Source organism: Podarcis melisellensis (genome assembly GCF_964234715.1).
Source record: "Podarcis melisellensis genome assembly, chromosome: 2".
Lineage (NCBI taxonomy): Eukaryota > Metazoa > Chordata > Lepidosauria > Squamata > Lacertidae > Podarcis > Podarcis melisellensis.
This window is the reverse complement of record NC_138529.1, coordinates 42,104,743-42,116,888: the sequence shown is the minus strand read 5'-3', so window position 1 is coordinate 42,116,888 and position 12,146 is coordinate 42,104,743. Positions and strand designations below refer to the sequence as shown.

Sequence of the window (12,146 nt, the reverse complement as noted above, 5' to 3'; positions counted from 1 at the left end):
AGGTGCTACTGGACATTTTTTTGTTATTTTTTTACTGTCAAACCATGACTGCCGGAGCTCACAGGTTCAGGCTCCACACCCTGGCTTGATGATAATGACTTTTTCAGTTCCGAGCTGTTTCCCTGAAGCATGACCATCAATTTGCAGGGAGAATTGGATGGGTATGGGCATGATATAAATGGGTCCCTGGCCATGTGGCAGCTTTGATCCCCTGGGAAATAGGGAGGGGAGCTCTACTGACCTGGGGATTCAAACACTTCCTCTTCCCAGTAAGGAAAAGGAATGACCTTCCTTTCTGAAGGAAAAGAAATGAAGGGTCATGATAAGAGAGTGATAAAGTTAGCAGGCCAGCCACTTTGACCAACTTGGTCAAATCCTCTCTTTTCCCAGCATTGATCTGGAGGTTCCTTCACACCCATGGGCAGCTTGTTCAACAGTACTGTATTTCACTCCAGCCATAGACCATCTTCTGGCCTCAGGTGCCACAAAAGGCAAAAACTTTGCCCTGTTATTGGCTTGTGGGATGTGGCCTTTGGAAAGGTGCAGAAATGGGGGGGGGGATGTTGTGTGTGAGGGAGGATACAGGTGTCACAAACATGAAAGTGACATGTGCATCCAGCCACTGTGAAGTGACACTGGCACAGTCTTAAGAACTACGGCTTGAGACCGGTGCCAATAAAAATAAAACCTTTGAGGCGGCCACTTAGTGAGTCTTGAATGCTTTTTATTTTGAATTGAAAGAGACTCACTATGACAAAGTTTGAGAACTATGGACTAGACAGAGATAAATAGCTAACACAAGGGACACCTTGCAGCACTACAAAATCCAACTGCTCCACATTAAGCTGTTCTTGTCTGATGAGTCACACCAGAAAACACTACAGGGATATTTAACAGACCTTGTCATTAACATTTAGGCTAGGCAGCTCCCCTTCCCCCTGACTCGCTGTCATTCACTAGTGAACCCATCCATCACTTTACATCCCTCTGCAGCACAGACCATATCAGATAGCCGTACTGCTTTATGCAAGGGGACTAAATAGATGATCTCTGCACACCTAGTATACTAGGATTGATAAGCTCTCTTTCTTCCTAATTAAGGGGGGAAAGACAAGTAATTTACAACCCGTCCTCCTTGGCCTATTTCATCCATGCATTCTTTAAAACAAGTTAAAGGAGGGAAGGCTAGGCAGCTCCTTGCAATACGGCCCCATAGTGGAACATATGAGGACAAAAAAAAGACCTCCAAGCTTTTCAAAGGTTAGGGTTTTATCAGATACTCAGTTTGGATCTGTAAGCTGCACCACTAAAATTGTAATGTGTAATGCAAGCCTCAAAGGACTTCTGTCTCTCTGAGCCAGGATTCCTGAGTTCTGCCTCTAGCTCTCAAGAGGACAAATAATGTCCATTAGTTAGAAGGCGTTTGGAAGCAAAGAACTCCTGGCTTCCAGACCAACAATTGTCCATCTCTGTGAATCATCTCTTAGCCCTTCCATGTGCCAGTACTCCCCCATCACCATGAAAGTTAGAATGTAGAATTTTCCAACAATGACAATGATAATAAATCAGTCGTTTATTGCTAAGAAGGATGCAACATGCCATCTCCATGGAGACCAAAACACTGTGAATAAGAGTGAACTCCTCAGGTTGCTGACTCAGCCCTGCTTTCTCCCTCTGAGGTTACCCAAGGACTGTGACCATTGGAAACAATGGGAGCAATCTAGCATACACTTAAGCCCACATAAATCCCACTGGTTTCTATGGGACTTAAGCTTGCTTAACTGTAGTGTAGATTGTGCCAGAGTCATGAGACCCAAGTTTGCCTTGTCCTCTCCCTTCACTTAAGCAAAAGTGGATGAGAAACACATCTCTGGCCACTTGTAATGGTATGGCAGCATAAAGGTTCTGTCTGGATCTGGGAGAGCAGGGGGGGTTATTAATAAATGCTCCGTGGGGGCTTGGCATTGCAAAAAGTGCTGTTCTCCTCCCCCATGGCTGGTGCCAGACAATTCCCGTCCTCCTGATTTGCCTTTAATTTTGGAACCCTTGGCACACCTCATCCACTTCCAGGTGTGTTGTGACAGGGTTTGATGGTACTGACCCCAGCCCAAGGGAGCAGTCTCTAAATTATGCCCATCCCCAATAAGCTTCAGCGCAAGCTGTGTCCAGAGTCATGTGGCACATCATAGCAACTGTGCGTTATTTAGTAAAGCCAGAGCAGAGAATTCACTTCTGCATTCACAGAATATCCCAGACATTCTGGAGTTGATACAAGGCCCAAGAAAACCCTGCTGACACTTCGGTGCGAAGTATATTTGATCCCACACGCAGAAGCAGTAAGCCAGCCCCCAGCAGAAACTGGGTTGCTTGGGATCAGGTTCCACCCCACCCCGCTGGCCCTTGTACTATGACAGCAAACCCAATTTACTGGCCTCTATATCATGAGGTGTGGTTAACAAGCACACTGTGCAGCCTTTTAAAGCCCACAGCCTGGATTTAGTGTGATGGCTCCTATGGCTCCTCTATGGCCGCTCAGTGACACTGTTCTGTAATAGACAAGGTGAATTCTCTGCTATGATGCTGCTCTCCTCACCCCACCCCACCTGCTCCTTCCACCACTAAATGCTTTTTTTCTCCCAGCCTTGCTCCAGCTAACCGGAGGCAGACACTTGCAGAATGCCTAGCCTGATTTGTCTTCCTTTCAAACTTTTTCCTCCCGGCTTTTCCCAAGATTCCAGGCTGCCAACTGGGTGGTTGTGGGTGGAAGGGAGGGCTTTCCTTTCCCATCTGCCCAGGTCTCCCTCCCACTGTCACATCACTCCTTCCACCCCCTGCCATGTGCACTAGTCTCATGTCCTTTGCTGATGTGAATCAAACCTGGCTGATAAGTTGCTCCAGTGGCACTCAGGATATGGGGGAAGCAGAAGCTGTTGGTTACTTCATCCTTCTGCTACAATACCTTTAGTTCTTCTTTTCAGAAGGGATCCAGTCCCTCAGCTAATCTACAGCTCTCTGTCCCCAGGGATTGAAAAATAGTCTCTTTCAGCAGGAAGAGGAAACACCCAATCTTTCATATTCAGGGGGATTTTAACTGGCCAAACATTGGATCTTTCTTATGCTTGTTTTTCATTCCCCAACGTCCCGTTGAACAGTGTTTTGATATCAGTAGAGGAAATTTAGGGCTGGAAGCCCCTCACCTTTTCCACCCCCCTCCCCATGGGAAGGCATTCCCACGAAGCTGTTCTAAAGTTGCAAAAAAAAGTCTAATCCATTCCATGAAAGTTGGAAGGGTTGAAACAGCTATTTCAAGAACACTTAAAGTTTCTAAAATTGAATTAGAAATCCCTGAGAAAAATTAGAACTATAAGAGTCAGATGCAAAAATAGGGACCAATTTCCATCTGTCTCAGTGCTAACGCAACTGGAATTTAAGTGTTGCATGGCGGCTGGCATAAATTAGCCTTGATCCATAGTGAAACAGTAATTCCCTTTGAACATAGAACAGGATAGCTTTTGGATCATCTTACCAGCCTTAAAGGTACTCCTTTGCAGCTCCAAAGGAGCTCCATAAGACAAGCAACCTCAGCTGCTTCTAGATCAAGTGGAACAGAAACTCCGTAGGAGTCCAGTTGAGTAAACAACAAACATGTCCCTCCTCTAGAGAGACTCATAGAATACTCGGCTCCACCAGGCCCTCAGACCAGATAAGCATACACTACTCAATGGATCCCATAGGGCAAACAGCCTCACAGCTCCATACTGAGCCCTTCATTTTAAAAAATCTGATTTCCATAGTGTTAGGTGGTATTGCCCCATTTGCTCCAATGTAGAGCATCTGATTTAGATCATGCAGGGTTTAGCTGGTGCCAACTGCTTTCCCATAGCTGTTAAACTGTTTCTGTCTTGACTTCTAGAAGGTGATGCAGAAAATGCGACCAGAGAGTAGGGGCTAGAATTGTCAGTTCAGCAACACTCCTGCTCAGATTCATGGGTTTCGCAGATGCTGCCACTCAGATCTCTGCAGGGAAACAATCTGACATCCTCTGCTTAATGCCAGAGAATGTAGCAAAAGGAAGAGAGGGAAGGTTTGGAACCCCTAAATTCCCTTTTTAATTTGATCCGGAGAAATTGTTTCTTTCCTCTGATGCTCCCCTGCCCCCAGTATTTATTTAACTTGTCACTGAGCCGTCTCTGCTCAATAACAGATAAAAGTCTCATGATTGCAGCTGCTCTCAAAACTCAGCGCGGATTTCACTTCTCCTGCCAACAGCCTTTTACAAATTTATCCTTTCTTCTCTCTTTCTCTTTCTCTTTCTTTTTTTTTACCTCTTGCTCTATCACATTCTTTCTGGATTTCCCCCCTTTTACCCAATCACCCTTTCCTCCCTTACATCCCCTCCCTAGTATTCGTTTGCCCGGGGACACTGCACAAGATCCTGGAACCTACCTCGGCTCATGAATCAGAGCACCAGTCTGGAGCCTGGTGCAAGGACCCTCTGCAAGCCGGAGACAGAATATACGTCATGCCATGGATCCCATACCGGACAGACACGCTGACAGAGTATGCCTCGTGGGAGGATTATGTGGGTGCCCGGCACACAACCACTTACCGCCTGCCCAACAGGGTTGACGGCACAGGTTTTGTGGTATACGATGGAGCAGTCTTCTACAACAAGGAGCGGACACGCAACATTATCAAGTATGATCTGCGGACGCGCATTAAGAGCGGAGAGACAGTCATCAACACAGCCAACTACCATGACACCTCACCCTACCGTTGGGGCGGCAAGACTGACATTGACCTGGCAGTGGATGAAAATGGGCTATGGGTCATCTATGCCACTGAAGGCAACAATGGCCGGTTAGTGGTGAGCCAACTGAATCCTTACACGCTGCGCTTTGAGGGCACGTGGGAGACCGGCTATGACAAACGCTCAGCATCCAATGCCTTCATGGTGTGCGGAGTCCTCTATGTGGTGCGGACAGTTTACGTGGACGATGACAGTGAAGCAGCTGGTAACCGTGTTGACTATGCGTTCAACACTAATATGAACCGGGAGGAACCCATCTCGTTGACCTTCCCAAACCCCTACCAGTTCATCTCCTCCATTGACTACAACCCCCGTGACAACCAACTTTATGTGTGGAACAACTACTTTGTCCTGCGCTACTCACTTGAGTTTGGCCCACCTGACCCAAGTACTGGTGAGACATAATCCTTGCACCTGAACATGGGGTGGGGTAGAGAAATCATCACTGACTTGAAATCATGGGCCCTTGGCTTCTCCTCCCATTTTCCATTGGGTTGTCAAATACATTATGGGACAAAAAAAGCAGTGTTCATTTGCATAATGCCCATTTTAATTGTACATTTCTGCAAATACAGCATTCACTTGAAATTACTTCTTAAATACATGTATATTTAAAATATATACATTATACTAAAGATTATGTATAGGCAATCCCAAATGTACTGCTTAAGAGTGATACATTTTCACCTGAGCTAACCACCAACACACACACTCTTAAGGTACTCGGCGAGCAATCTCAAGTTATTGAGCCATTGTCTCTCCCAACTTCTACTGTTCAATATATCTGCCATCCATCACATTTCAGGAAACATCCAACTATATAATGGCAAGTTCATCCTACAAAGCAAGGCTTCAGTCCCAAAGCTGGCTTTTGAAAATATATTTCATTTTTGCCACAAGCAGGTCTTTTAGTTCCAGTCGTTCAGTAAGCATCAGAGAATCTGCTCAGTTCAATTCAAACTCTCTGTGACCCCAAAAGAATTAATGTGTGCCTGAAATTCTGACAGTTAGCATCACGTGGAGTTTAAATTGACAGAGATGGATTGTCTGATGTGCAATATTTGGCAGAAGCCTGGGGTCTACGAAAACTAATTCCTTGAAGCTGGACTGAAGGGGGGGATCTGTGCTTTTGAATACAGGAAATTCAAGATCAGTCATGCCCAGGTGCGGTGGCAGATTCAGATTTGTTTAGTGCAATATGCAGCTAATTTGTTTCTCTGTTCGCCCCCATTGCACAGCTGCTGCCTGTGCAACACTAACGGTTAAACTTGAATAAGGTTACATTTGCATGTACAGGTTACTTGCAGGGTTGGGGTGGGGAAGAGCGAAATGTAGCCTTCTTTTACCTTGGTCACCAGATGTTGCCCTTTAAACCTGGGGTTGTAGCAAAAGAAAGGCAGTCACAGCTCCTGCCACCACCCGCTCCTCAGACCTGCTGCCTGGCCCCTTCAAACGGGTCTCCAGGTGTGCCAGGAAGCAGATGCTGGAGTGTGTATGCACAACAGGGCTCTGGAGTGGAATAGTTAGGAGAAGCTGCATCTGCCTTTTCTTCCACTTTAGCTGGATATTTAAAGAGTTTGGCCAAGGTACCAATCCTGGTCAGGTTAAAGAGAACAAAAGGTGATTACTTTCAGAGTGAACAGAATTTTGCTAAACTTCCCAGTTAGAAACAATTCCATTGAAATTGAGCATTTGGTTAATTAAAAATACTTGGTTCTGAGGAAATGTCATTCAGCATCATGCTCACGAATACTTCTTTTAACATTTAAAATGGCAAGTGAGGATTTAGCTCTTTGTGTCCCATCCCTTCAGGAAGGACCTGGCAGATATATACTTTCAGAGATGTGAAGAATTTAGTAGGGACTTGTCAAGCTAACTGGTTAGAGACCTTTGCTTTAATGCAAATCAAAAACCAATGCTACCTAAGAGCATAGGAACCTGCCTTATAGTGCGTCCAACTCTTTGGTTTTTCTACCTCAGATAAGAAAAGGTACTTTTACTCTGTGTGCAGCATGTGGTGGCTGAACCTGTCGGGATATTTTGTACGTGGGTGGAAATCTATTTGCCTTTCTACCCACAGGCCCTGTCACCTCGACACCCCTCAGCACTACAACCACCGTTCGTCCCACCACCATCACCAGCACAGTCTCACCTGCCGCTACAACAACAACACGGCAGGTGCCCCTCACCACCCACCCCATAGGTGCCATAAACCAGAAGGGTACAGAGCTTCACCCAGTCACCGCCATAATGCCCAGCACCCGGCGTCCACCAGCAAACAATCAGCACGTCTCTCCAGAGCTCTTCTGCGAGGCCAAGGAGGTGCGGCGTGTCCAGTGGCCAGCCACACAGCAAGGCATGCTGGTCGAAAGGCCTTGCCCTAAGGGCACACGAGGTAATGAGCTGGCTTCATTTGAGTCCTAGAGGCATCAAGATGCACCCAGTTTCAAATGGGAGAAGCTGGGACTCCGGCAGAGTGTATTCTCGCCAATGGTGCAAGGAGCAAATGGGGCTTACAGGATATTGCCTGCGACCCCACAGCACTCAGCTCAAGGAAAGTGTGACAGCTTGAACTGTTGCTATGACTTAATTCATTCACACAACTTTCTGCAATGTGAACTCAGAGCTGGCAATTCTCAGTGGGATGAATTGGTTCTGCCATCCCCAGCTAACAAAACTCATCTTGTTATTGCCACAGTACTAAGCCATTTATCCCCACTCTGTACTCCTTGCTATATTAGTTAGATGTGAGAACTGGACTGTCAAGGAAGAGAGCTCTTCATTCACTTCTAAGGTTATGATTGCTCTCTGAGACCCTTAATCCCTGGTCTAGTTTTGGGATAAGGTGGGGGGTGGAAGGGGGAAACCAAGCAGCTGGAAGCTGACTGAATTCTCCCCCTGCTTTCCCATGCACAGGTATTGCTTCCTTCCAGTGTCTTGCTTCGGAGGGAAACTGGAACCCACGGGGGCCTGATCTGAGCAACTGCACAAGTCCTTGGGTCAACCAAGTGGCACAGAAGGTATTGCTTTCCCCTTCCCATTACAGTGGTCTTCACTCAGACAGTTCACATTTGGGCTTCATGCATGCACAGCTCCTTTTACCTGCCTGAGGCCAGTCTGCATTTCTTTCCCCTCCTTTGGCAGATCAAGAGTGGAGAGAATGCAGCCAATATTGCCAGCGAGCTAGCCCGGCATACGCGTGGTGCCATCTACGCCGGAGATGTCAGCTCCTCTGTCAAACTAATGGAGCAGCTCCTGGACATTCTGGATGCACAACTTCAAGCGCTACGCCCTATTGAGAGAGAGTCAGCTGGCAAGAACTACAACAAGGTGCATAGTAGTTTAATGGCTTAGATCAGAAGTTTTCAACCTTTTTGAGTCCCACTGGCCAGCCCCAGAGGAACCATTCGCCTGGGGAGCTTGTAGTCAGGGCTGCTGCAACAAACAGCTGTGCAAGACTTTGAGAGGCAGAGACGCAAGAGAGCATCAGAGGAGGGAGGGGAGAAAAGAGGGGCAGAGGCCAGTGTTGCCTGTGACATCCCTGACCATCATTCAAGGCACCCCAGGGTGCCACGCCACACTGGTTGAAAGCCACTGGCTTAGATAGTGGTTCTAGGGAGCCTGACCCCAGTTCAAGCAAAAAAATTGGTCTTGGGAGGGGGGATAGCAATTCATCAAGTAAAGCTTTTTGCATGGTGAAGGTGTCACTGGTTGGATTTCTGCTTGTTGCACAGCTTTTAAAAGTACAAGAGTCGAATAGGAAAAAAGATGGCAACATGGCGTTGGGGGACAAGGAGTGGTAAAGGAGGATTGGTGCTTATAGGCATTGGGAGCAATGCATGTTGAGGCAGAAGGATGCCACTGAGAGTGAAGGGTTGGAGCTGCAAACCATGAACCTGCATTCAGGTTTTACAATAACCATGGGAGCTAGAAATGAAAGCTGAGATCTTTGAGCTTAGTGAAAGATTCTAATTCTGTAATGGATGCCCTATTTCAGGGGTCGCCAACTCCCAGGAGACTGCAATCTACTCACAAAGTTAAAAACTGGCAGTGATCTACCTCCTTTTTGGGGTTCAGGTCAAAGTTGTTGAGCTTTTTAAGGGGGAGCCAGTTTTCTGACGTCCAGTGATCTACCAGTAGATCACGATCTACCTGTTGGACGTCCTTGCCCTATTTTATTATGCTGTGTGATGCAATCCTAATAACAAAGTTCCCTATACCCACTTCTTAATAAATAGTCTGATGTGAGACTATTCAGCTTATGCTGAAAATGGCTACTTTTGAGGTGCAGTCCACCAAATGCTGCTGCTGTACAGCCACTCAAACAGTTTTTCTAGCAAATGTAAATAAATCTTATCTAAATGTCCAATAAGGTGTTGCTTTGGATCCACACTTTCATTCAGGATATGCCTTCATTATCTCTGCCTGTTGATGAGTGAGTTCATGGCCAGAGCAAATGTGCTTAAGATCCCCATTGAACCTATCCCTGTGGACCCTTCTTGCAGAAATTACGTTCTAATCATTTTCTCTCTCTTTGTCCACCTGAACCATTGCTTACTTTGGGCATGGCTGTATCACCCTGCAGATGCACAAGAGAGAAAGGACATGTAAGGACTATATTAAGGTGAGTGTGATGAACAGGTCCTGTGGTTGAAACCCAGATAGGAGCTGCTACCCAAGAAGCAAAGTTTTTCTCACAGAGAATCTCACAGAGCAATCCAGGTCCTCAGTCAAACATGCTTGAGTGGAGCAAAGCTGTCCCCATGGGCAAGGCATGTCCCAAAGCCCCTGTCCAGATGATGGGTGGGCTGGTATTAGCCAGTGGAAACTCCCCAAACACAGATGGGGCAGGACCTCAACAGAAATGGGCCCAATCTGGGCCTCTTTAATGCATCAGCATGGGAGCTGTCACAACATAGGGCCATTTTAGAGTATGGACTCATCCAGACTGCATTATTAGGCACAGGTCTGCATTTTAAAGTTCTGTGTCTGAGCATTTTTTTATTTTTTGGTCCTAACATTTTCCCTGGGAAAACCCACCTCCACCTTCCTTTAAAAATCATGACCGATGCCCATTCCATAACTGGAGGCGGGGGAGGAAGAGAAAACACATAGATTCAAAGAATATAACAAAACAATATTTATTTTTTATTTTACTCTAAGAACACCACATAAAGACAACTCTCATAATACTAAAGGAAATCATGGTACATTATCATTATATTTCTGGTTCCAATAATGTACGAATAATAGCAGTTTTCAACAGTACTATCCATTTGTTGTTGATTTTCTTTTACTCTGATATAATTGGATAGCTTCATCATTTCAGCTGTTTTCCATAACTTCCCTAAATAGTCATGAAGTACATAATAAATTCAGCTACATTTTAAAAAGGAAAAGCACGAAATGACAGGGCATTTCTGTGGGCACATGGGCGATGAATACGTGCTCTAGTGAAGAAATAATACAATGGAGAAGTGTTCAGACTCTAAAATGTGAAGGGAGAAAAGCAACCTAAAACAGTTATAAATGTCATAGACATTTAGATACGGGATTGTTCTGCTCATCATTGAGCTCAACAAAGGCAATTTCTAGTAGGTGCCTGTGCAATACACATAACTGCATTACCAAAGGCAGATGATTGCAATGCCTGTGCTGTTCAGGGGAAGAATTGCTTTTTCCCAGCTATGGAATATTTGGAAAATACTATACCCCCTTACAATGGAAGGGCTGCTTGGAGGGAGAATGTCTAATTCCTCTACAACAAAGGAGTAACAAATACGTGGTTCATGCACAATTTTTTATTTTATTTTTAAAATCCCAATGCTACTTGTAAAATTATACTCAAAGCAGCCTGGAAAGAATTGTCAGGTGGTGACAGCAATGCCACCACACAAAGACACATGAATGTTTTCTCTCTGTCAGAGGAGGCATCTGTAGCTGGTTTATTATACAATGGGAAGCTAGAGGAAGGGGAGGTGCTTCCATCCTCTCTCAGAGCTCTATGCCATTCTAGGCTGTGGTGGAGACGGTGGACAACCTGCTGCGACCTGAAGCTCTAGAGTCATGGAAGGACATGAATGCCACAGAGCAAGTGCACACAGCCACAATGCTCCTTGACATCCTGGAGGAAGGAGCCTTCCTACTGGCTGACAATGTCAAAGAGCCAGCCCGCTTTGTCACTGCCAAGACTAATGTGGGTAAGTCTTTGATGCTGGGCTCACATAAAAGAACTAAAGGGGGAGGCTGTTATCCCTACTCAGAGACCCCAATATTTTGCTTCAAAATTTTGCATTGAATGGAGCAGACACAGTGCCTGAGCCTTCTAAATGTAGAGAGGGAGAAATATCAAATACTGGTAGTAAAGGGAAGAGCTGTCATTTAAGTATGGAAAAAGTCCTTATTTATAAGCACTGGGGTTGTCCTTAAAGCACGTCTACTGCTACCATGCAAATGTACCATGGAAATCTCTTGTGTAGTGCATTGGACAAATTTCTTACCTAAACATTGCTGCCATTTAGAAAGTTGCACAGATTCTGATTCCTTAGGAGTTCCTATATGTCCAGTAAGAGGTATGTGTGCATTAGTTACTCAGGACAATGTATATGCAGGGTGCACACACAATTTCCCTTGTGAAAGCAATGTCCTTAAGAGAAATTTATTTTGTGTAAAGTGGTTCTTTGGACATGAAGCTTACTCAAACAAGTCAACTTCAGCCAACCTACTTGACTAGATTGTTATGATGAGAAGCTGATGAGAACTGGAAAGTGCTATAGAAATAACAATCATAACATAATAGATCCAGTTCCCTGGGTTCCATCACTTTGTTGTGCTGTAGAGTGACGAAGATATATACTGGTATACCTCGCTTTATTGTGCTTTGTAGATATTGCTTCTTAAAAGGATATGGAAGCCTGGCCACTTCCAGGGGAAGGAAGCCCCCTGCCACCACTGCCCCTCTTCTGCCCACAGGAGTAGAGCTGGCTAGAACTGGAGCTGGGTTCTTCCCCTCTTGCCTGTGAAGAAAGGGCGGCCTGGCTTAATAGACTACAGTATAGTGTAAACATAACTTTTATATGCACTGGGAAACAAAAACAAAAAGAATTGTGTGATTCACTTTATTTTGGTGGCATGGAAACGAACCCGCAATATCTCCAAGGTATGCCTATATTGCAAGCACTAGCTTTCAGGGGATGGAAAGAGGCATTGTATTGAAGATGCATTGTCTCTGCACCCCAACCCAGGAACTAGCTTTGAGTGGGAAAACAGTAGAAAATGCATTGCCTTGAAACCTGTGTGAGTTTGGGGAGGCAGAGTGTCTAAGCCAACAATAGGA

At 45.5% G+C, this 12,146-nt stretch overlaps 1 protein-coding gene across 5 annotated transcripts in view; it reads left to right on the top strand.

Annotated features, from left to right (window-relative positions):
- The window catches only part of ADGRL1 (adhesion G protein-coupled receptor L1), a 65,161-nt gene that overhangs the window by 33,172 nt on the left and 19,843 nt on the right, over positions 1-12,146 (top strand). For all 5 annotated transcript variants that reach the window (XM_081900862.1, XM_081900861.1, XM_081900863.1 and 2 more), the window contains 6 exons: positions 4,404-5,204; positions 6,891-7,205; positions 7,727-7,830; positions 7,955-8,140; positions 9,396-9,434; positions 10,827-11,010. In XM_081900862.1, coding sequence (XP_081756988.1) covers positions 4,404-5,204; positions 6,891-7,205; positions 7,727-7,830; positions 7,955-8,140; positions 9,396-9,434; positions 10,827-11,010 — 1,629 coding nt within the window. The remainder of the gene's footprint in view (positions 1-4,403; positions 5,205-6,890; positions 7,206-7,726; positions 7,831-7,954; positions 8,141-9,395; positions 9,435-10,826; positions 11,011-12,146) is intronic.